The 24,570-nt window shown below is 37.9% G+C and overlaps 1 protein-coding gene across 2 annotated transcripts in view; it reads left to right on the forward strand.

Annotated features, from left to right (window-relative positions):
• The window catches only part of MLIP (muscular LMNA interacting protein), a 259,696-nt gene extending 246,572 nt beyond the window's left edge, over positions 1–13,124 (forward strand). For both annotated transcript variants that reach the window (XM_059178281.1, XM_059178280.1), the window contains 2 exons: positions 1,345–1,398; positions 11,293–13,124. In XM_059178281.1, coding sequence (XP_059034264.1) covers positions 1,345–1,398; positions 11,293–11,298 — 60 coding nt within the window. In that variant the 3' untranslated portion in view covers positions 11,299–13,124. The remainder of the gene's footprint in view (positions 1–1,344; positions 1,399–11,292) is intronic.
• Positions 13,125–24,570: the final 11,446 nt, after the last annotated feature.

Genomic DNA, 24,570 nt, shown 5'->3' on the forward strand with positions numbered 1-24,570 from the left:
CAGGAGACCCTGATGAACAAGAGAAAGTAAGCACTTCCAGCTCATTTCTGGAATGCTGTTTAGATCTCTCGTTGGCTCTGGGGATAGATCATGCTTCTATTTAAAGCAATGGCCTCGGGCAGCCAGGAGTCCTGATGTTATGATACCCAGAAGTATCTATTTCATAGTTGGGAACAGAGTGTAATGTTTGGGATTTAGTGAAACTAGAACTTTGGATAAAAACAGTCTCCATTCTTGAAAATCTGCTGGCACAGAGGGAAGGAAGAAATGTGAAGCAGAATCTCCTTGGTCTTCCCAGCCACCGGGGATGGCATGGTCCCGGGCCCAAGGCCATCTTGCCAAGTTTCACTGGAGGATTAGGAAGTAGGAGCTCTTCTACTGAGTTACTAATTGTATCAGGACCCTCCTGAGAGTGAAAGCCGGGGCAATTATTTTCCTACTCCCATTTTGCCCAGAACAATAACAGAAACAAGGAATGTTCTTGGCACACTGGGTGCTGTGGTTATCCTGAAGCTCGAATGAGGAGAGATGGTGAAAGAAAGGGGGAAAACAGATTTATTACAAATGATAGCTCTCCCCTGCTCTTCTTGTGTGTGGGTCCCTCATTCTGCCTCTCTCTTTTTCTTGCATTATCTATGTCTTCTTCTGCCTTCTTAGGTTTAAGTGTATGTCTAATGCTCAGATGACCCATGCAACAATCAGATTTCTCTTACAGAAGCACAAAACCTCTTTTCTGTGAAAATGTTACTGTGTTGTAAACTGCATTATAACAACATATCCTAGAAGATGACAATGTTTGTGAAGTCCCTGTACATTGACATTATTACTGTTTGCAATAATGCCCATTGCTTTATGTTTCAACGAAGCATTTACTATCTCTGGAACATCTACATTTACTGCAGGTCTAAGCACGATTTGTTTCTTTTGTTGAAGCTTTTCAATTTGAAGCCTATTATGAGAGCGGAGACATAAATATAGCTTCATTTCCTCTATGTGAAATCTGTCAGTGTGCTTTAACAATTCATTCATTCAATAAGAAATTAATAAGTGTCTATACTATACGCCAGACACTGTTGGAGTTTATGAGGGACACAAAGATACCTAAGATGTGGTCTTGTGCTCAAAGTATTCACTGCTGCCACTGTGTGTGTGTGTGAAGACTATCTGCCCTGTTTTTAATTACAAATGAGTTCAAATCAAATGTTTACACTTGGAAGACTCTACTATGATCGGCAATAATATACATATGTCATTGTAATATTTAAATGAAATGTAAACATTTATTTTCCTCACTTCTACCCCCCCCCCCGCCCCCATCACATCCTGGGCGTCGTTTCTGTGAAGCTGAGTCATCCAATGGTGGCTATTCCTGAACACGAAACTCTTGATTCCAAAGAGGTAAATGTAAGATACAATTAGAGATGTAGTTATCCATTTCCATGTGATACTAGATTGTAGAAATAAATCTTATTTAAAAATATTAATAAGATCATGCTTTTTAATTCCCTCTTTAAATTTAAATTTTAAATTTTTTATAGATTTTATTTATTTATTTGACAGAGAGAGATGCAGCAAGAGAAGGAACACAAACAGGGGGAGTGGGAGAGGGAGAAGCAGGCTTCCTGTGGAGCAGGAAACCGGATGCGGGGCTTGATCTTAAGACCCTGGGATCAGGACCAGAGCCAAAGGCAGATACTTAATGCCTGAGCCACCCAGGCACCCCATAGTCCCCCTTTTACTTTAAAAATAAAACTAACTGGCCCACTTTGTGGTGTTCAGAAACAACTGATACTTGGGTAAGTAAATTTTTGCTTCTTGACATGGAAGGTGGTTCTAGAGGTTCCCATATGTGTAGCATCTTGATCACAAACCAGCTATTTCTATCCCCATGTCTGCCTTGGAGATTACCACTTTGGATTCATATGCGAAACCCTGTTGCCATCTTTTGATGGTCAAAGGGTGTCCGCCATACTTATGGTGGGTCTTATGAAGAGTATCACCAGTATCTCCTGGTGTCTCAGTTTCAGCTCATTGGAGAATGTCTGCTGTCACTGAGCCCTGCCCCTGATCCCTTGGTAAATTCTGCTTGCGTCAGGTAGCATGTAGGCAAAAACATGCCAGCTGAAATAGAGTCTCTGATTTTCAGACAAATGTGTAGTCACTTTCACATTTTGAGCTGACGAAAAATAAATTAAAAAAAAAAAAAAAAAAGCACAAAAACCCCTCCGTATTTCTAGAAATACTATACCAAACAGGCAAAGAAAAAAATCTGTATAGGAATTTTGATTTTCTGTTGATCAAGAGCAAGAATAATTGAACAATGCTTTCTTCTTCTACATCCTTTCAGACAAAGTGATAAATGTGAGGGGGGGGAAAAGTGATTTTTAAAGGACTTTTCTTTTACAAGGGAGTAAGAGAGCCCATGCTTCATTTCAAATATCCTTGCAAATGAGACATGGTCAAAAAAAGAAACATAATACAAAAGAGAAGTAGGAATAATAGAGTTCTAAATAAAATGTAACTTTTCCCCAAGCAAATTTTCTATAATTTCGGGCATCTTATCTATTTTTCATAAACTGATGTTCCTATTGTTGCAAATTTTAAAACCTTTGTTATATGGGACCATGTGGCTTTCTGCTATAACATTAGGCATTAAACTAGAAAATTGTGTTATGAATAGATGTGAGTTTTTATCCTTGAGCACATCTTTGATTATTTTTAAATTGGATTATTGGTTCCATGAGTATGGACATATGGGAAAATTTTAATAGATATAGCCAAATTACATTCCTGAAAAATTATAACAACTCACCCTAGAAGGAGGCTGTTTTTATAACTCCTTTCCTGTACTCTTGCCAGCACTGAGAATTATCATAATTGTCAATTTACTGAGAATTTGCTATATGTTAGAATATATGCTTTATTTTACTTATCTTCACAAAATGAAGTTAAGTACTCTTATTTCCATTTTACAGATGAGGAAACTGAGACTGAGGGAAATCAGTATATTGCCTAAAGTGAAATAGCTGGGAAGTATCTGCTTCATCAGGAATTGAATCCAGATCTGACTGCCCAGAGTCAATACTCTTAAGAACTCTACCATACTCTGTCCAGCTCTCTATCCAAATCTCTAGCTATGCTATCTAAATATTTCTCCCCCTCCTTTTTTTTTTCTTTTTAAGATTATTTATTTGAGAGAGAGAGAGAGAGAGAGAGAGCAAGAGATCACAAGCAGGGGACTAGCAGAGGGAGAGGGAGAAGCAGGCTCCCCACTGAGCAGGGAGCCTGATGAGGGGCTCTATCCCAGGACCCTGGGATCATGACCTGAGCCAAAGGCAGACACTTAACTGACTGAGCCACCCAGGCATTCTAAATCTTTCTTCCTTTTAAAATCATGCCTGGGTGGCTCAGTCAGTTAAGTGTCTACCTTTGGCTCAGGTCATTGTCCCAGGTTCCTGGATGGAGCCCCAAGGTACGCTGCTCGCTGCTCAGTGGGGTGCTTCTGCCTCTCCCTCTGCCTGCTGCTCCCCCTACTTGTGCTCTCTCTCTCTCTCTCTCAAAAAATAAAATCTTAAATAAATAAATAAAATAATATTTTAAAATATTGATTATTTAAAAGGAAATATTTTTCACATTTCTTTGCATTTAAAGAATTCTGTATTTTTCTACTCCTTTTGTCTATTTTGTCTATGCATTGTGATATACATTTATCTACTGGTACGGTAATATCTTTCTTACTGAGTTGTAAACTCCCATTATATATTAAGGATATTAATTCTTTGTCAAATGTACTAGCCCTTTCAGTGTGACAGTGGCAGATTATGTAATAGTAAAAAGTTGGACAATTATGTCCAAAAATAGAATGAATAAATTTTACACATTTCAGTGAGTGTTTTCCAAACTTTCCCATTCAGGCATTGACTTAACTTGCTCTGTGTTTCTTGTCACTGATTAATTAGGTTCTTGACTTCGTAACCTGCAGAGGCTTATCTTCTCTCCACTCTTAAGCCATTCCTTCTGCCATCTGAGCCTTTTCTTCCTTTCATCTTTTTTTCCAAGTAATCTCTGCACTCAACACAGGGCTTAACTTATAACCCCAAGATCAAGAGTCCTATGCTCTACCCACTGAGCCAGCCAGATGCCCCCAAATTTTACAAATCTTATGCATTTCAGATGAATGTAAAAAGAAATAATCAAATGTTCTTTCTTTCAAACATAATAATTTTGGCTCAAACTCACATAGGCTGTTTCTACACAATAAGAGTGTTTCTACACAGTAATAGAAAATCAATTGGTTATTTAAATAACAAAGACATCCAGTTCAGATAATAAGTGCTGAATTAAGGACTTTGGAATGTGTTGCAAAAAAGAATAGCTTGGGTGCCATATTTGCATTTTTTGCATCAATTATCATAATTTGAGAGACAAAACTTAAAATTAAGCTAGTGGGTAAGATTAACAAAAGATGATTTCAATCTCAGGTTTGGAATATATGAGAGTAAAGAAACTAAAGTTTGAAGTTTAATATTTATGAGAGATAGTACATTACTGTTGGTATTAAAAGAAACGTAAATAATTAAGCAAAAGGCCATTTTATTTTTCCAGTGTGCTGTATTTTACTTGTTAGTGATATTGGCACATCTTAGAGCAATTTCACAACTTCTTACAACTCTTTCTGGTATGTGGCAGGCTGCAATACGGACTCGTACATTTTCCACAAACCCTCTTATTTTTTATTTATTTACCTACATGGCACCAACCGAGAACATGATCTGTTTTAAATACAACAATTCTATTCTTACGACTCTGTGGCTTAAGGAGTAACCCATTCCAGTTAAATACCCAGTGAAAGTAAAGAATTTTAGAGGAAACTTTACCGGATCTCAGAAATTCCCCCTTGGCTTTTCTTTCATTTCCTAAAGCAAAGTTTGCCTTTCTTACTACCAGAGTCCCACCTCTTATTTTCAGTCCTGCTATTTGTAGATAACTAGTTTTTTAAAAATTTGCTTTGTAATTCCTTTAAAAACTAACAGATGTCAGATTTATCTGGTTGGATTTGCCCCTTGTTTGTTTGTTTGTTTGTTTATTAACATATAATGTATTATTGCTTCAGGGGTACAGGTCTGTGAATCATCAGGCTTACACAATTCACCGCACTCAACAGGCCACATACCCTCCCCACTGTCCACCACCCAACTACCCCACCCCTCTCACACTTCTCCCCTCCAGCAACCCTCAGTTTGTTTCCAGAGATTGAGAGTCTCTTACGGTTTATTTCCCTCCCGATCCCATTTTGTTTCATTTTTCCCCTTGTTTTTATAAATCATATGATTTTAAAAATACACTTTAAAACAACTAACTCAAAACAACATTTCCAGTTATAATCTAGTTCAGGGGTTCTCAACTCTGGTGGAATATTAGATAGACTCCCCTGGGACTTTTTAAAAGCCCCAGTAGCAGGGTTTCACTCCAGGCAAACTAAGTCAAAGATCTCTGAAGGGAGCAAATGTGGTGGTGGTTTGAAAATCTCTCCAGGTTGCACAAATGGGTGACAAGAATGGAGATTTTCAAATTCTAGCTCCTTTCTGGATAATCTAGGAAAGCAAGTAAGTTATTAGATCTCGGAAACAAAAATTTGAAAATCAAAGCAGGAGAATCCTCGAGAAGTTTGTTTCAGGAAATGCTTTGAATTCATAGAAAAAATGAGGTCACATATTTCTGCCTACCATGATAAAGGTTTAACATGTGCTTTCTTTCACCTGGTAGGTTAATTTTGAGAATTAACCTATAGTAAAACCTAAGATTTCTTCGTGTTTTCTTTGATATTCCACACGAGCATGGAAAATCTTCAGGCTGGGCCAAGCTGAGTGTGGGGAGTTTCGTGGGGGATAGTACATTCCAAAGGATTTTTTTATTTAGCATTTTATACGGTACTTTAAAAAATCCTTGGCCAGTGACAAACCTTCATACAAAAAGATGAAATCTCTAAATAATTGATTGGACCTGATCAATTTTCAAAGAAGCTCACTTTCATACTTGTCATTTGTTCACTCACAGCAAGGCAGTAATTTCTAAAGTAGGTGCATCTATAACACCACCTCATTTATAGAAAACTCCCTGCCTGAAGTAAATGATTTCTGCATAAAGTTACTTAGAAGAAATTAAATTCTAGTTGCAATAATTGTTTCTGATTGTATTTATCATGTCTTGTGAATTCAGCAACTCTTTGATCCACAGCTACTCTGTAGTCCTCTTCTCTTTTCGCAGGCTTAATTGTAAACGTTGTAGTGAGGGAAGAGATAGAATCAGACCTGCTGCTCTTCACATCGCCTGCTACACGCAGCCCTGGGTCCATTTTATTTTTCACTTGAGGGTCAATTGATTTCCAAAAACATGATTAGATGCAGTTGACTCTGACCTTTTGGATCCACTTGCCCTTAACACAACTTGAGAGCTAATCATTCACCAGCTGCCCATAAACACATACTAGGCAAATTCTTCTGTTTTCTCATTCCTTCTCTGTGCAGAGTTTTGATAAACATTTAAGAGTTGGCAAGATAGCAATAGTGCTAGCAAGGTGACTACAACTGATTTGCTGCTGTGGTGCACATAAGCATTTTGTGTCTATTTTATTTCAAATTCCAGAACCTCCATTGACGTTTCAAGTTCTAATCTTAGGGGACAGCACGTCTCGTTCCTTTTATCTCCAGTCTCCAGATGAGAACATAGGGAAGAGAAAATGAGCGTCTTGTCCTTGGAAGCCACTCTCATTTTCTGGTTTGATTCAAGGGTAAAAACGAAATTATCAAGAGAAATGGGCCCACTCTGTTCCCTTGAGGCAATTTCCCATAAATGTTATTTCTCAAAATCAGGCTTCGATAAATCTTGGATTGCTGAGTTCAAAGTTGTAATCTCGGGCAAGAACTCAGGATCTGGATATTATTAACTGCTGATTAAAAGAAAATTCATATGTTTTGATAGACAACTGCCTAGAGAGCCAGAGTAAATTTATCTAATAAACACAAATAATATGAACACCGGAATGGTTAGCCACCCTGCTTAGGTATCCAGGTAGACAAGGCAATCAGAAAAAGAAGGACATTCCTAGTGCAGGTTTGGCACCCCACTGAAATGACTTTCTTGGGTTATAAGCGCCCTGCCTGTTTTGGGGAAATATAATTTAAAAAAAATTCTGCTGGCCCAGAAATCATTTTCTTAAAGATAGTAGAGAAAGGAAACACTTTTGTTATTAAATAAGCATTAAATTAGAATGTTATATGCATCACAATCACACAGAGATGGCAAAGACAGGAAGAAATCTCACGCTTCACATAGTCAAGGGGATAAAACCCATTATATGCACATTTGTCAAGATAAACAATAATTCAATGCATCCTCAAGTAATAAGACTTGGCAGTAGTATTTATTATACATAGTTCACCCTAAACTGCCTGGCAATTGGGGTAACCATGTTAGTTAATTGGCTTTACGCCAAGCAAAAGTACAGTTTTCATATCTTTTTTTTTAAAAGATTTTATTTATTTATTTGACAGACAGAGATCACAAGTAGGCAGAGAGGCAGGCAGAGAGAGAGAGGGAAGCAGGCTCCCTGCTGAGCAGAGAGCCCGATGCGGGACTCGATACCAGGACCCTGCGATCATGACCTGAGCCGAAGGCAGCGGCTTAACCCACTGAGCCACCCAGGCACCCACAGTTTTCATATCTTTATGATGAGTTACTTTTACCACTTGGAGCCAGGTGTCAGCTAAACTTGGCCAAAGTTAGGCTCTTACCCTCTCTCAGAGACTAGGAGACAGGGATACTGTCTCATCTGGACATTTACATACAAAGGAATGGTTCTCAAAGGCCTTGAGAAAGACATTGCTGGGTCTTAAAGGTGACAAAATGCCTTTTGACTTTTCAGAGGAATGTGTATGTATTTCCAAGGGAGGAGAATATATTTACAGTGACAAGTTCTTTTTTAAAGTAGATGCTCTATGAAGGAGGGAGGGAAATTGCTTCCCATATTTTCTTTTTTGAAAGATTTATTTATTTTATTTACTTACTTATTTATTTTAGTGTGGTGGGGGAAGGAGCTGAGGGAGAGACTACAGACTACAGACTCCCTGCTGAGCAAGGAGCCAGTGAAGGGCTGTCTTACCACCCATGAGCAGAAACCTGAGCTGGATGCTTAACTGACTGAGCCACCCAGATGCCCAGCTTCCTTTATTTTCAACAAAGAGAATGAAGTCTCTTCTTTCTAATTTCCCTTTGTTCTTTCAACTGGTAGACAAGGGGCAGATCTGCAATCTGAAAGTCTTACTCTGAAGTAGTCAATAAAAAGACGCAAGTGTCATTTATTTTTCTTTTCTAGGGACACAGCTGAATCAAATGTAAGAGAGGTGGGGGTTTGGTAAAATTGAGGTCCCTCCTTCAAAGTCATCTCAATAGATTATTGTTGGTTTTGGCATTGTCGTGAGTCATGGTAAAGCTGAGCAAAAGTCAGGGAACTAAGTGGACTTCCAATCCTCTGTGTGCTAATTTTTCAAGAAAAACAAAATAAGATCAGGGCTTATAATTATTTGGAGCTCAGGTTATCCAGATATTAAATGTTTTGACCCCAGATTCAATGTGATGCTCTCTAGTATCCGTTATATGTATATTCTCTATCTATCAGGCTACTTTTATAGCACCCTTAATTACTGCATGTTTTATAACTCTGGCTTCTGGACAATAAATTCTGATCTGGATCTTGTGTTTTCACACCGAAGTTAGTAGTTACGTAAATGTCCAAAATACATTTAAAATCCTTTGGAAAACAATGAGTATATAGTAATAAGATTATATACATTTCCTGTAAATAACATTTTTGGGGGAAGTCTGGTTTCATAGTTACAAGGGCACATACGTAGATCATTTGGCTTTCTTTTGGCAAAGAAAAGTATACATGAATGGTTTTGTATAAGAAGGGGAAAAAAATTCACACAGCACATTCTTTTAAGAAATGCTTTCTGTAACATTGGTTTAAAGTTTTACACCCTACATTACTTATTATCCAAAGTTCACTAAAAAAATTGGGATTTGAGTCCCTTCAAAATTATGATGTTTAAAAATGCCTTAAGTTCTTATTTATATTTTCTTATATCCAAAATAAGTGTGTGTTCAACTGGCAGCGTAAGACAGTCCCGAGCCTCAACTACCGGGAGGCTCGTCTGAAACATAAGGATTTATTTATTTATCTTATTAGTGAACTTCATCTTTCTGAAATGTCAGACCTTTGTTTTTCCCAAGTTATTGAATGCTGTATGCGCTGAGATTGGCAAAGGTGACTAAAGACTTGACAAAATGTTGAAAATCCCAACTCTACCTGTCATAGCATAATGCATCCCTTCAAACCAACTGCGGAACTGTGATTCCAGACATGACTTTGATCTGCCCGTGGGTTCAGAAAGAACTGAGAAATAGTGCTGGGTTTGCCAGCAGGGCCACGGTGGATGAGCTACCTCGTCCTCTTCAATCTGATTTAATTACTTACATAATTAAAAATCTTAAATGAAAAGAATTCAGAGGACATTGAGTCTAGTAATTTGACTGAATGTTACTATCCTGTCTGTACTTATATCCTTGCATATCATCTGTTTATGTACTTTCAATGATACAGTTGATCATTTATAAGCCAGACACAATATGGGCTTTCGTATATGTCCAAGACAGTCTAATGACTGCAGCACCAACAAAAACAAATAGGAAACACTGGACAGACCAGGGTTTAATTTCAAATGCTGTGGCCTTGGGCACTATATTTAATTTTTTTTGAGCCTCAATTTCATTCTCTGTAAAATGAGATCAAGGGATAATGGTGAAGATTTGCATTTATGCATGCCAAGTGCTGAGTGTATAAAATACATAACACTTCATAAGCATTAGCTAAAGGATGATGATTCCTTTAAATCTCTTGCAGTATTAGCTACCAAATGTTGGTACTTTCAGGAAAATCAAATAGACAGTAGTCTTTATTTGTTAGAAAAGGAGGAGATGTGATTTAGTCATTTTCTCCTTCTATTTTAAAGCTTTGGAGAACCCCAAATGATGAAAACTACAACTTAGATATTTCATGACTACTGATTTTCTGTGGCCAAAAAAAATTAGTGCAGTTTGGAGCTACCCCCTTGTTTTAGTAGCTTTTTCCTTACTTCCTCCTTCTCATTTAACAAATGTAGTTTCTCTTAAATGATACAGAATGTGTCCACGTTTCACATTTCTGCTTCACTGCTCGGCCATGCAATACTCAGGTTTCTGGTCTGCTTTACTTAGCCCTTGTACATAGCTAGTGCTTCTTTTGGAGTCATGTCTCCCAGACCATGGCTTCATCATCCTGTGATCCAACCCAGGGCAAAACAGGGAGACTTGCTTACAGAAGAGCGGTGGGCCTCTTTCTGCTCTTCTCCACCTGCCATTTGGAATGCTCCATTGGCACCCGGAAGTATAAAGTTATGGATATCTCCTTCCATTAGTGCCCTTTCATCATTGTTCAATCAGAGTGCTGTTTTAGAACTAAATTTCTCTTCTGCCCTTATCTTTGATACTTTCTTTTACACTTCCTTCTTTGATTTGTATAATCTACTTAATCCCTCCATTAAATTTATATCTTCTGTGCTGGAGAGTCCAACCTTGTCAAATAGGAACACATGGAGATGGATGGATAAAGAAATTATGAAAATCACTCCTGGGTCACACAGTAGCATTATAAATCCAGTTGAATCAGTATATGGAACAAAAACAAAAACAACAATAGGAGCCCCACTTGCTGTCTGTCTTTTGTAATGGTCCATTTTGCAAAAGCTGGGATTTGTTCCAGTCCCACTACTCGTTCCCTCCTTGTCTGAGAGATTACATTCTAGGGAATGGTGGAGGTATCAGCGTTAAAGGACAGGGGTGGGACAGCAGTCAAGTGATGAGTGGGTGAGGTCTCATGGGTGGGATGTGGAAATGCTGTACCTTAAGGCTGCACCAGCCCCCCAAAGCCATCATAACCCTTTGCATGAGACCAGAGCTGCTTGCTGAACTCTCAAGAGATCAGAGTTTGATGTGAAGGTACAGCTGTAGGTTTTTATTATGCCATTAATTGTGTAACAAGAAAATAGCTCCTAAGGGGAAAAATAAAAATTCCCCACTATAAATAATTTTTTATATGAGACTCTGTGTCCAAATGCTAATGTATACATTTTCAGGTGTAGTTTTGACGTTTTATTTATCTCATCAACCTAACTACTATTTCCTCTTGTTTTGTAGCAATGAAGTTTGAGCAGAAGCTGGAAGCAGGCTGCGCTGAAGTTTTCTGGAATGCTGGTGCTAATTACTTGCTAGATTTGATGTTTAATTATTTTTTTTCCTATGAGTGTTTCCTTTATGAACTGCAGTAGAAGTAAAAAAAAAAAAAAAAAAAAAAAAAAAAGTGTCCTGCAGGCATATAACATCACAGTACCCTACTAACACCCAGCATAGAAAAGATTTATCTATAGCTTCTTGCACCACTGTTAGAGCCTTTAATGCCTTCTATTAAGCTGACAACAATATTAGCATGCCCCTATATTTAGCTGCCAAATAAAGAAGAACCATGGGTAAATAGAAGAATGGTTGTGACTATTTTTCAACACCACTATTATTTAATGCATACATTACTTACTGAATTAGGTTTTATTTCCCTTTAGATTGATTGGTTGATTTTTTTATGTGTTAAAAAAATGAGCAACTTTTAAAAAATGAGCCCCTGCCTGCTTTCAGGGGATGCTAATATTCAGAGGTTCATTGTGGTAATCTTGAACATGAGAAAGCTGGCATGTCACATAATTCACACAGTTTTCCTGTTCTGTTCGGGTTCCACGTTACCGGGACAGGCCCCGTACTAGGGGCAGCCCAGTGATGTTGAGCTTTGTGTTGTTGGGATGTTCTTCACATTGTGGTTTCTCTGTTGTCACATGATTCTTGTAAAGGCTACTTCCAAGTCAGTTCATTCTTATAATCTTGGGAGCAGTAAAGACCACAGAGCAAAACCATACTTTGATGAGAATCCTGGGAGCCCACTGTCCAGCATATCTATGCAGCATATCTTGTTGGCCATCAGTCCCAATCTTGTCTACCTGGTTTCCTTCTTATAACCTTCTGTCCATCTGGAAAGCCTAGAGCAATACACACTTATCAGGAAACCATGGCAATTCCAGACAGGGAGCTCCTGGTAGCAGGTGAGCCTTGGTAATGGCTCCTCTACTTACTTCTTGCATGTAATCCTTGTTCCCTTGGAGCTGGCTCTGTTTGAACCATAGTGGTGTTAGACCACTGCTACATTACCCCACAATCCTGCCCGAGGCAAAGTAGGCAAAGTTGTCTACCAAAGAACAACTGGTCTTTCTCATTCTCTACCTGCAATTTTTGGAATGATCTACTGTCAGTCATAGATTGGTACCTGGAATTACAAAGCTTTCCTATAGTCTCCTTTAGCATATGTAGAGCAGCAGAGCTTTGGTAAAGCTCTCTGTTCATCTGTCTCTCCCAAAAAACACTACTTCTCTATCAACCTGCTACACGGTATAAGGCATCACTTTAGAGTATTAGTAACAATTTCATATTCACTGTGTTCTTATCATGTGCCAGGCCTCACACCAAGTGTTTCATTTGAATTTAACCTAACCTTCACAATGAGACTGCAACATAGGTAATATTATTACTTATATTTTATGTTTGTGAGATCAGATTCTAAAAGATTAAATTGAGCTCATAAGTGGTAGAGGCAGAATTCAAATCCAGATACTCTGACTCAAAGACCATCCATTTATTAAACCTTTCTTTCATTCATTCATTCTTTTTTTTTTTTTTTTTTTTGACCGTGGGTATGAAAAGTTGAGTTTATCACACTTTTCAGTTGATGGCAGACTGTTGTTATAAGTTTGGGCAAGTCCTTCCCCGAAGTATTTATTGGTTAGATGATTGATTAACTTTATAAATAATATCTGTCTTTCCTTCCCATGCTATAGGCATACATTCTTATGTGTTTAATGTATAGTCCCTACTTACATGTTTTGAAGATATGCATTGCTTTTGTCTGAATATATAAGAATCATAAATGATATTGTTTCTATTCTGTTTCTTTTTTTTCCTCCTAGCACTATGGCTTTTAAGTTCTTGGGTTTTTTTTTTTTAAGATTTATTTATTTATTTGAGAGAGAGTGAGCAGGGAGGGGGCAGAGGAACTCTGAGAGGGAGAGGGAGAGAAACTCAAGCAAACACCTAGTTGAGCAGAGAGCTGGATGTGGGGCTTGATCCCATGACCCTGAGATCATGACTAGAGCCAAAATCAAGAGTCAGAAGCTTAATCTACTGAGCCACCCAGTCACCCTGGTTTTAAGTTCTATTCACAATGCTCTGTAAATGTCAAATGGATTATTTCTGCACAGCTGTGTGATGTGTTTTCATCTCTTATCACTTAGCTACCTGTCCATTGGTGGTCTTCCAAGTTGTTGGAGCAGGGAGCCTGAAGTGGGACTTGATCCCAGGACTCTAGGATCATGACCTGAGCTGAAGGCAGTGGCTTAACCAACAGCCACCCAGGTGCCTTCCCTTGGATATTTATGAGAATTTCTCTGAAGTATATACCTAGGATTTGAATTGTTTAATCATAAGTACTCATGTATTTGATTTGACTAAATCCTCTCAGAATGCTGCTCTTTAGAGTGGAAATACCCATTTCCCCCCCCACAAACAATGCTTTAGGGCTCTTCTATCTTCTCTACTTTTGAAGGTCTGAACTTTGAAACAGGCTATACCATTATTAAAGGCAACTTCTAAGTTGGGGGTTTTCTTTGAAATTCTGTCCTATTTAAGTTTTCCAATTCTCAGAGTCTTTTGTACTCCAACTCATGACAGATGTCAGATATTGGCTTCATTTCATTGATGGAAAATGTGAACCACAAGAGTAATTTGACTGAGGTCACCAAAGTAGTGAATGACAGACCAAAAACAAAGTCTTTTGATTTTCCTACTGTGTTATTTCTAGCCAAACAAGCTGTATCTGAACATCACAGTCTAACCTATTTCTTCAGTTTCTCAACAAAAATCTTGATTCTTGAGTCTTAAGAGCATGAGTACAGGAAGGGCAAATGTTGGTTGTGGAGAAAACATGGAGAATTGGGTACTTTTTAGTTTGGTTGGTATCAGCTTTCAGTGCTCTGAGTCACTTAGGAGCACAATGGCTATCTGTAAGGAGGAAGAGGGTGAGAACAGTGATATGGAATGGACAGATATTGAGGTTGTCTATTTGGGTCCCCCAGGAAGCAGATTCTGAGAAAGATTTAGTGTAAATAGTTTCTCTGGAAGATGACCACAGAGGGAGTGAAGAGGCTAGCTAGGGAAGAGAAGGAAACAGAATCTACTACAAAGCCAACTACTGCATGGGTAACTGGAGCTCATTCACATGGGGAGTTCAAGGATACAAGGTTGAACATGTCTCACAGTTAATTCAACTCAGAGGAAAGGAAAATGGTAATCATTCTAAAGCTTAACTATCAACCTTTACAGAGCTATGGTCTCTTTCTCCGTAAAGAATTTTTTTCTTCTTTTTTTTTTTTTTTTTAATTTTTCATTGTGCAAGCCTAACAGGACTTATTATTTTCTTGTGATATTTCAATTTGGAAAATATGGAAAGTCTAGTGAATATTGTTCTGTATGATCTTTGAAATAAAGTGCAAGAAGGAAGAGTTAGTTGAAAGCTTAATAATAAAGGAATACTTTCAGAAATGTATTTATTGGACAAAGAGAAAATTTTGCAATTAGGCTTGGGAACAAAATTCCTTCTGGACTGCCATGGATTTCCACATTTGAAAGAACCTTTATCATCTAGAAATTAAATCAACTGTGCAAGAAGATAACTTCATTTGCAAGAGGAAGAGATTGTTTTGCTTAGAGCAAGTCTAGAGTCCATGGAATAATTGAATAGTAATTAGGAAATATTACTGAATTTGTTTAAAATATATATTACATGTTGGGGACTTTATGTTTCTATGGTATGTTGTGAAATTCAACATTATTTCCCCTCATGTTTTAGAATGTTCTTCTTAAGTAATTAATTAATTTAAAGATTTTATTTACTTATTCAACAGATTGAGAGAGCATCAGGCAGAGAGAAAGGAAGAAGCAGATGCCCTGCTGAGCAAGCAGCCTGTTGTGGGACTCGATCCCAGGACCCTGGGATCATGCCCTGAGCTGAAGGCAGCCTCTTAGCCAACTGAGCCACCCCAGTGCCCCAATAATTTATTTGACCAGAAACTGATTTTTCTTCTTTAATTTATACTTAAATGAATATACCTTAATTTCTTATAAACATTTTTCCTCATGGATTTATTTGGAATTGTTCAGCCTCACTTAAGCGCCTAAGTCCAGATTTTCTTAAGTGTGATAAAATTAAAATATGTATGTATGTTTTCCTCCAAGTTTTCAGTCCCACCACTAAGCACAGATTTTACTTGTAGAAAAACAGCTAAATCTCTAAACAGAAATGTATTGAACTGCTATGGTAATTTTTATTGAAGGACCAACCCTAACCTGCAATAAACAGGAGTCTGGATGTATGACATCTTTAGGGTTTCTAAAAATACAAGTTGAAAATTATAGTTCCATTTGGTTTTATCTTTTCCTCAAGAAGGTAAAGAAAATAAAATGAACAGTTTATCATGTTGATAAAACAATGAAAAGCCTTGTGAAATAAGTTATTTGGAAGCAACATTTAGCTCAGAGCAGCCAATATTAATAGTATAATAGTATTAGGGTGCATTTTAAATTGATAATATTTAATTATTTTGTTTTAAGCTTGTCTAGAGAAGATTTCACCTTACACACACACACACACACACACACACACACACACACACACAGTTATTTCTAACGTTATATTTATTGCAAGAGTGGGTGTTGAGGTGCTGTGCTCACGTAGGCAAGAAAATGGAGCAGTCTTAGGTAACAACTTTCCAGACAAACTAGCTGTGACTTCTTAGGTACCCATCAGTCTACCTTTATGAGGCTCAGTTTTTTCATCTGCAAAATACGTGCCAGACTAGATTTTTCTTCACTTGGTTTCCTTCCAACCAAAATAATTATGTGAATTTATTACTTGGTTTTAGGAAATTCTCCTCTACATTCTGAACCTGAGGAACAAAATAAGTTGGGAAATACGGCATATTTTAGTTCTCTGGGTCTCTTACAATCTTGGCGGGATCTTTCACAGTGACCAAGACCACTTGTATCAGAATGAGTGAGGCTGTTTTTTTCAAAGATAATTTTCTGTTCCTTTCCCATACCTATTGAATTAGAATATATGAAGTGAGGCTCAGAAATCTGCTTTTTAAATAAAATCTATGGGTTATTACTATGCAGATGAACTTTTGATAAGTGTAGATTCTCAGATCAGTATAATAGGTAAGCAGGAAGAATAAGGATATACTCCATGGCTAAGATAAGCATGTGAGGCATTGTTTGTTTTACTCATGGTGGGAGGGAAAAAGAGAGAACCTATATTAAGTGTTTTTACATCAATCGAGTAAGGGCGAATAATATAGTTAAACTGAATACAGTTAGGCTAAGTATATGATAGAACTAGTAAATGATCCAGAACTGGCAATATACTACTGAGTTTTGAAGAAGAGAAAAGGACTCACCATTGTTTCAGTTGTAAATAGTAATAATTTAGAATAGATCTTAAGTCAAATATGCAGAAGGGAAAATTGGGATGATTAAAGGAACAGTTTATATTCTTTCTTTTCCTTCCATGTGTCAACTGACACCAAGGAATGAAAGAACTAGAAACTGATATGAGCCCCTAAAAGGCCCAAGATCAGAGACAGATTCCTTTATATATTGTACCTCATTTTAATTTAATTATTCCCAAAGTCAAGCAAGGTGAACATTATTGGCACAGTAATGCTGAGAAGTAAGCTGAGGCTGAGAGATATTAAATCTCAAAGCTAGACAGGATGTGACAGGATTGGACTTCAATTTTGGTCTCTTCTTTGTTCCAACTTTCTTTACATTATGTAAGAGCTTTTCCATTTTTCTCCTGCTACATGCCAGAGAACTCTCCCATGAAAAACACATTCCCTTCTTTAAGGGCACAACACCAGGACCACACAACTAGAGATCATATGAGGTGGGAACCTCTCCACCAGCTTGAGCAGCAAATAGTTTCAAGTCCTTTATTTTTGAAACTGATAATTTACGTCTGCCCTTGCCTTATGCATAGGCAATCTGAATGTCCATATCTTGACATTGTTCTCTGGTGTCCTTTGCCCAAAGACTCCTTCATGTAGGATGATCCCCCTTTGGGAACCTAGCTTCCACTTCCCTCAGCCAACCTTTCTGGACAACATATTGTTCAAGCAATTCTTCCCCAGTTAACAAAATCTGCCTTGAGGTGACTTGTTTCTTAAACTATAAAGAACTAATGTATTCTTTTATTTCAAAGAAATTCTGCCTCACTTAGCACTCTATAATGATAGAAGAGGCTTTCGAGATTATGTGTGTTTCAGTGGTGTGCCAGCTGTCTTTCACTCCTTTTTCTTAGAATGCTTTACCACTCTGATTTCAAAAACTGCTGTTATGTGTGCCATCCTGTTCCCTGAAGAGTCAAGGAAGCCTAGCGTGATTCATTCACCATTTCAGATGACAGTTGCGAAATCAATCTCAATATTATATATAGAATGCCACCTCTAGTTAAGACTGGCTTGGACACATACACTTGCAAAAAGAAATCCAATGCCCTCTCCAAGATTCCTGGGAATTTGCAAGGATTTCTTTCCTAACCTCCTCTACAACAAGCTCCCAGGTCCTGTGGAATATTCATACCCTGCTCTTTATCCTGCTGCTGTACTCTCACAGTGTCTTCAGTGTGGGTTACCATCAGTTTATGATGATATCCTTCTAAAAGTCCTCTCCAACAAGGTATGCAAGGACATTTATTGGAGATTTGTGGGCAATTTTGAAGGATGGGGGAGACAAGGTCATTTAGCATGGTATCAGATGGTAGGCTATTTAATTTGTATTTTTGACTTCCCTGTTCTTAAAAGGGAATAAGCCATTTAATGCCAAATCCGTGTCTTCAGTTTCTACCTTGGAGCTTGGGGTTCTTCTCCCATTTTTTGACTCCTTAGTTCCATTCCATGCTTAGATTGCTTCTTCATTTTTATGCATCTCTGTTAATATCTCTTTTTCAGATCTTCTCCCTACCCAGCCAAGTAGTTTATTGATTTTCCTAAATAAAAATGTTTTATTTCCTCAGAGCCCTTCCCAAGAGTTAAATAATAATATTAATAATAAAGATGATGATGATGATGATGAGATACCATGAATGTACAGGGAGTAGCATCAAACTTTCAGCTAAAAATCTACCATAACTTTTTTCTCTTTTTCTTCCTTTAAAGAAAGCAAAAATATGACAAAATATAAGTAAAGTGGAATCATCACAGTAAAAAATAATAATAAAACCAAAAACTATTGTGCTTCATCTGCTCTGGAGTTGTTTGTTCCGGCATCCTCTGTCCAAGGGAGCCGTAACTGGATACAGGGCTTCCATGCCAAGCTATTTTCAGCCCCTTTTACCTTCAAACCTATCAGCTTCTTCTTCTTCTTCTTCTTCTTCTTCTTCTTTTTTTTTTTCCAAAAGATTGTATTTATTTACTTGCAGAGAGACACAGTGAGAGGGAACATAGGCAGGGGGAGTGGGAGAAGCAGGCCTCCCTCTGGGCAGGGAGCCTGATGTGGGGCTCGATCCCGGGACTCTGGGATCATGACCTGAGCTGAAGGCAGACACTTAATGACTGAGCCACCCAGGGGCCGCAAAACTTCCACATTCTTAATTGTCTTAGTCACTGACATGTCCAGGCTCTCACTGTCGGGCCCCCTTCAGATTAGCAGTTTGGGTGTGCGTCACATCCTTGGCTCTAATCTGATACTTCCCTCAGGTGCTCATCCCTTAACGCTGTGGACCTATAATCTAGAAAATTTTCCATATTCTGTCTCTGGTGCAGCTATGGCGATTGCAGGCCCCAGCACCAACCCATACGGATAATAGGTGGGAGGTTATTAGATTGAACCATTTGGGAGTCTTAACTGTGTACAACAATATGTAACTCTGCTTACATATTGAATAATAAGCTATGTTGAAGGTGACCTGTGCTTTCCACTCTATCTTAGAAGTAGGTAGCAATATTGGGAAAAACAGTGAAAAGTGCCGTTGATGGAAAATACACTTGACTTTCTGGAAAAATGCCCAGAAAACTTTTCAGTTTCTATTGACTGGCTACGTGAGAGTTGTACTTACTTCAGAGGATTTAAATGGAACAGAGTACGTGAGGCTAAGGTTTGCACATCAACCCTGAAACCCAAAGCCATTTTTGTTTCATAAGACACCTTTTTAGGCTTTTAAAAAAATATTCCATGTCAGACCATTTCCTTGGTAAATGCTTTATCACTACAATTAATAAAAATTATAAATGGAAACCTGCAGCTGACTGAATGGTTCTTTCAGGTTGCATTCCACTTCCATTTATGCTTATAGCCAGAACTTTGCAAAGAAAATGTGCTTTTTTCACTTGATAAGCTTCTGCTTTGTTGAACTGCCCCTGGGGAATGAGTTTCAGATGTTTCCTATGAGGACAACTTTTCTCCTCTTGAGGGCCATCCAGACACAAGCTTGGTGAAGGTTTTCCTGGCAAACACTTCCCAGCTACCTCTTAGGGCATGGGAGCTGTCAAGATGGGCTGTCAAATGAGTTCTTCATTTTTAATCCATCACATTCCCCCAGTCTCTAAGTGCTTCCAAACTTATTTACCAGTATACACACATGCGTGCACACACACACACACACACACACACACACTTTTTCTTCCTCACATACTCTGGCTCTCTTAATGTGCTACATACACACACAAATAGACATACTCCTATACTTTATCATTAGCAGCTGAATTATAGGCATTTAAAAAATTTTGATGGCTATAGAATAATCTAAGTTTCTCTCAAATATTTCAGAGCAGACCAATGAACACATGTGATGGTATATGGTATTTGTGTCGATCCAAAGTATAAAGCTTTCAGACAGCTCTTTCCTACAAGAATGGTAAACCTCTGACATAGTCTCCCCATCTCCATTCTTATACTCATGGAAGAATCTTTTTCCAGATCATGGCCTTGAGCTATGGACTTTAGGTTTGGTTTTAGAATCCTCCATTTAGAGCTCCAGGTATTCATAATTAAATGGTAGCTTACATTCAGAATGAAATCTGTGATGGCCTCTGCACTGAACTGTTGCAAGTTAGCCATTAGACAATTCTTTCCTCTGTAGTCTTTTTTTACTTCAAGAAGCGTTCTCTCTGGCTGTCTGAACCAACTCGGGTCCCCCAAACTCCCCTTATCCCTGAGCAAGTGAGGTCTATGCCTTGGACTCCGTACTGTCAGAAACTCTGAGCTTGGAGTGTGTTCCTCAAAAATATCCAAACTCCTCTTTCATTGCTCAAGTGAGTCAGAGTTGACAGTACCACTCAAACCAGGCCTCCTAAGTTGTAGAAGGAACTTCATCCCTTTCATCCCTATCCTTTCTTTCTTCTATTCAGGCTATCTTGACCCTACCAGGGTCAACCAGGTACTCTGGGTTGTTCCAAGGTTCTATGGTCCAGCCCTAGTTCTCGGAAAGTGATCTGGTAAGAAGATCACTCTGGCTCTCTTAATGTGCTATTTCTTTCACAGAATCATGCAAGATCGGACTTCTACATGGAGCTGACATATTGTTTTTGCTGACTCCAATTGCTCTTTTAGACAGAGAGGTTCCCAAACACGGTCTTCCTGCAATGTTAACACCATTTGTGTTCTACCACATCTCTCCTTCCTACTAATTACCCCCCAACACCTTATTTATTTATTTATTTATTATTTTACTGCCGAAAAAAAATACTCTCCTCCCAGTATTTTGCTTCCAAAATTGAAAACTTACTTGTTCTGCTTCCTAATGTTACTGGAACCTACTACCATTGGTTTCTTAAGAAGGGGCATAGAACTAATTCAGGTCAATGGTATTTAAGAGGAAGTCCATTTGGGGTCTTCTAGTAAGGATTTCTTAATTTTCAAAAATGGAAACAGCTTAGAACTTCCATTGTTAGTTGAAAATACCCTAAATAAAAATTGTATTTAATACATCTAATCTAGCAAACATCAAAGCTTAGCCTAACCTATCTTAACTGTGCTTAGAACACTTACATTAGCCTACTATTGGGAAAAAAATAATCTAATCTATTGTTCTATAATAAAGCATTGAATATCTCATAATTTATTGACTAATATATTACTAAAAGTGAAAAACAGAACAGTTTATGGTTATAGGCATACCTCATTTTATTGTGCTTTACTTTGTTGTGCTTCATGGATATTGTGTTTTTTGTACAAATTATAGGCTTGTGGCCTCCCTTCATTGAGCAAGTTTATTATTGTACCATTTTCCCAACACTATTTGTGTACTTTGTGTATCTGGGTAACATTTTGGTAATTCTCACAGTATTTCAAACTTTTCATTATTATTATATTTAACATGGTTATCTATGATCAGTGATCTTGATATTATTTTATAATTGTTTTGGGGCACCATGAACCATGCCCAAATAAGATGGTGAACTTGATAGATAAATGGCTTGTATGTTCTGACTGCTCCACTGACCTCTAAGTGTTCAAGTGAAAGGAAGAGCTGCACATCTCTCACTTTAAATCAAAGCCAGAAATAATTAAACCTAGTAAGGAAGGCATGTCAAAAACCCAGGTAGGTTTAAAGTTAGGTCTCTTGCACCAAATAGCTAGCCAGGTTGCGAATGAAGGCAAGGAAAATTAAAAGCGCTACTTCAGTGAATATACTTAGGATAAGAAAGCAAAGTGGCTTTATTTCCAATATAGAGAAAGATTTTGTGGCTTGGATAGAAAATCGAACTAATCACAACTTTCCCTGAAGCCAAAGCCCAATCTAGAGCAAGGCCTTAACTCTCTTAAGTTCTCTGAAGGCCAAGAGAGGTGAGGAAGCTGCAGAACAGTATGAAGCCAACAGAGGTTTATGAGATTCATGAGGTTCATGAGATTTAAGGAAAGAAGCCAATTCCACAACATCCAAGTACAAGGTGAAGCAGCAAGTGCTGAATGTAGATGCTGCTGCAAATTTTTCAGAATATCTAGCTAATTAATGAAGGTGCTGTAATAAACAAGATTTTCAATGTAGATGAAACATTGTTCCATCTTCTTTCATCTTCTTATATTGGAAGAAGGTGTCATCTAGGACTTTCATAGTGAGAGAGGAAAAATCAATGCCTGGTTTCAAAGCTTCCTAGGACAGGCTGACTCCTTTGTTAGAGGCTAATGCAGTTGGTGACTTTTGGTTGAGGCCAGTGCTCATGCACCATTTGCAAAAATTCTAGGGCCCTTAGGAATTATGCTAGATCTACTTTGCCTGTGTTGTATAAATGTAACAACAAAGCCTGGATGACAGCACATCTGTTTATGACATGGTTTACTGCATATTGTAAGTATACTATTGAAACCTACTATGTAGGGAAAAAGATTCCTTTCAAGATATCTCTGCTCATTGATAATGTACCTGGTCATCCAAGAGCTCTTCTGAAAATGTACAATGAGACTAATATTATTTTCATGTCTGCCAACACAACATTCTACAGCCCATGGGTCAAGGAACAATTTCAACTTTCAAGTCTTATTATTTCAGAAATACATCTTGTAAAAATGTAGCTGTCCTAGATAGTGGTTTCTCTTAGGTTCTGGGCAAACTAAATTGAAAATCTTCTGTAAAAGATTCACCATTCTTGGTGTCATTAAGAACATTTGTGATTCATGGGCAGCTGTCAAAACATCCACACTAATGAGCATTCAGAAGAAGTAGATTCCAACCCTCCAATGGAGGACACTGAGGGGTTCAAGACTTCCATGGAGGATGTAATTGCAGACAGAGTGGAAATAGCAAGAGAACTGGAATTAAGAGTAGACTGAAGATGTGCTTGAGCTGCTACAAGCTAATGATAGAACTTGTATGGTTAAGAAGTTGTTCTTTATGAATGAGCAAAAAAGTGGTTGCTTGAGATGGAATGTACTCCTAGTGGAAATGTTGTGAAAACTGTTAACATGACAACGAAGAATTTAGAATATTAAATAAACTTAGATGATAAAGAAGCAGCAGCATTTGCAGGATGGGAGTCCAATTTTAAAAAGATTCTACTGTGGGTAAAATGCTATCAAATACCATCACATGATAGAGAGAAATTGTTTGTGAAAACTAGAGTGAATTGAAGAAGGAAACTTTACTGTTGTCTTATTTTAAGAAATTGCCATGGCCACCCCCACCTTCAGCAACCACCACCTTGATCAGTCATCAGCCATCAACATGGAGGCAAGACCCTCAACCAGAAAAAAGATTATGATTCACTGAAAACTCAGATGATGGTTAGCATTATTTAAGCAATAAAGTATATTTAATTTAATTTAATTTAATTCATTTTTTCAGTGTTCCAAGATTCATTGTTTAGGCACCACACCCAGTGGTCCATGCAGTATGTGCCCTCCTTAATACCCACCGCAAGGCTCACCCAAACCCCCCACCCTCTCCCCTCTAAAACCCAGTTTGTTTCTCAAAGTCCACAGTCTTTCATGGTCGTCTCCCTTTCCAATTTCCCATAATTCACTTTTCCTTTTCTTCTTTTAAAGTCTTCCATGTTATTCCTTATGTTCCATGAGTAAGTGAAACCACATGATAATTGACTTTCTCTGCTTGGCTTATTGCACTCAGCATAATCTCCTCTAGTCCCATCCGTGTTGATACAAAAATTGGGTCTCCATCCTTTCTGATGGCTGTGTAATATTTAAGAGTAGAGCAGAGATCAAGGAGTTAGAAACTAGAGATACAGTAGAACACACCAATGAAACTAGAAGCTGGTTCTTTGAAAGAATTAATAAGGTCAAAAAACCATTGGCCAAACTAATCCAAAAGAAAAGAGAGAGGACCCAAATTAATACAACTATGAACAAAAGAGGAGAGGTTATGACTAACACCAAGGAAATAGAAATGACCATCAGAAAATATTATCAACAGCTATATGCCAATAAGTTAAGCAACCTAGAAGAAATTGATGCATTCCTGGAAACCTATAGACTTCCAAGACTGAAACAGGAAGAAACTGACAACCTGAATAGACCAATAATTAGTAACAAGTTTGAAGCAGTGACCAAAAACCTCCCAAAAAACAAGAGCCCAGGATCTGACGGATTCCCTGGGAAATTCTACCAAATATTCAAAGAAGCAATAATACCTATTCTCCTGAAGCTGTTTCAAAAAAATAGAAACAGAAGAAAACTTCCAGACTCTATATAGCCAGCATTTCCTTGATTCCCAAACCAGGCAAAGACACCATCACAAAGGAGAATTTCAGACCAATACCCCTGATGAATATGGATGCCAAGATTCTTAACAAGATCCTAGCTAATAGGATCCAA

The sequence above is a fragment of the Mustela lutreola genome, chromosome 6 (assembly GCF_030435805.1).
Source record: "Mustela lutreola isolate mMusLut2 chromosome 6, mMusLut2.pri, whole genome shotgun sequence".
In the NCBI taxonomy this organism is placed as follows: Eukaryota; Metazoa; Chordata; class Mammalia; order Carnivora; family Mustelidae; genus Mustela; species Mustela lutreola.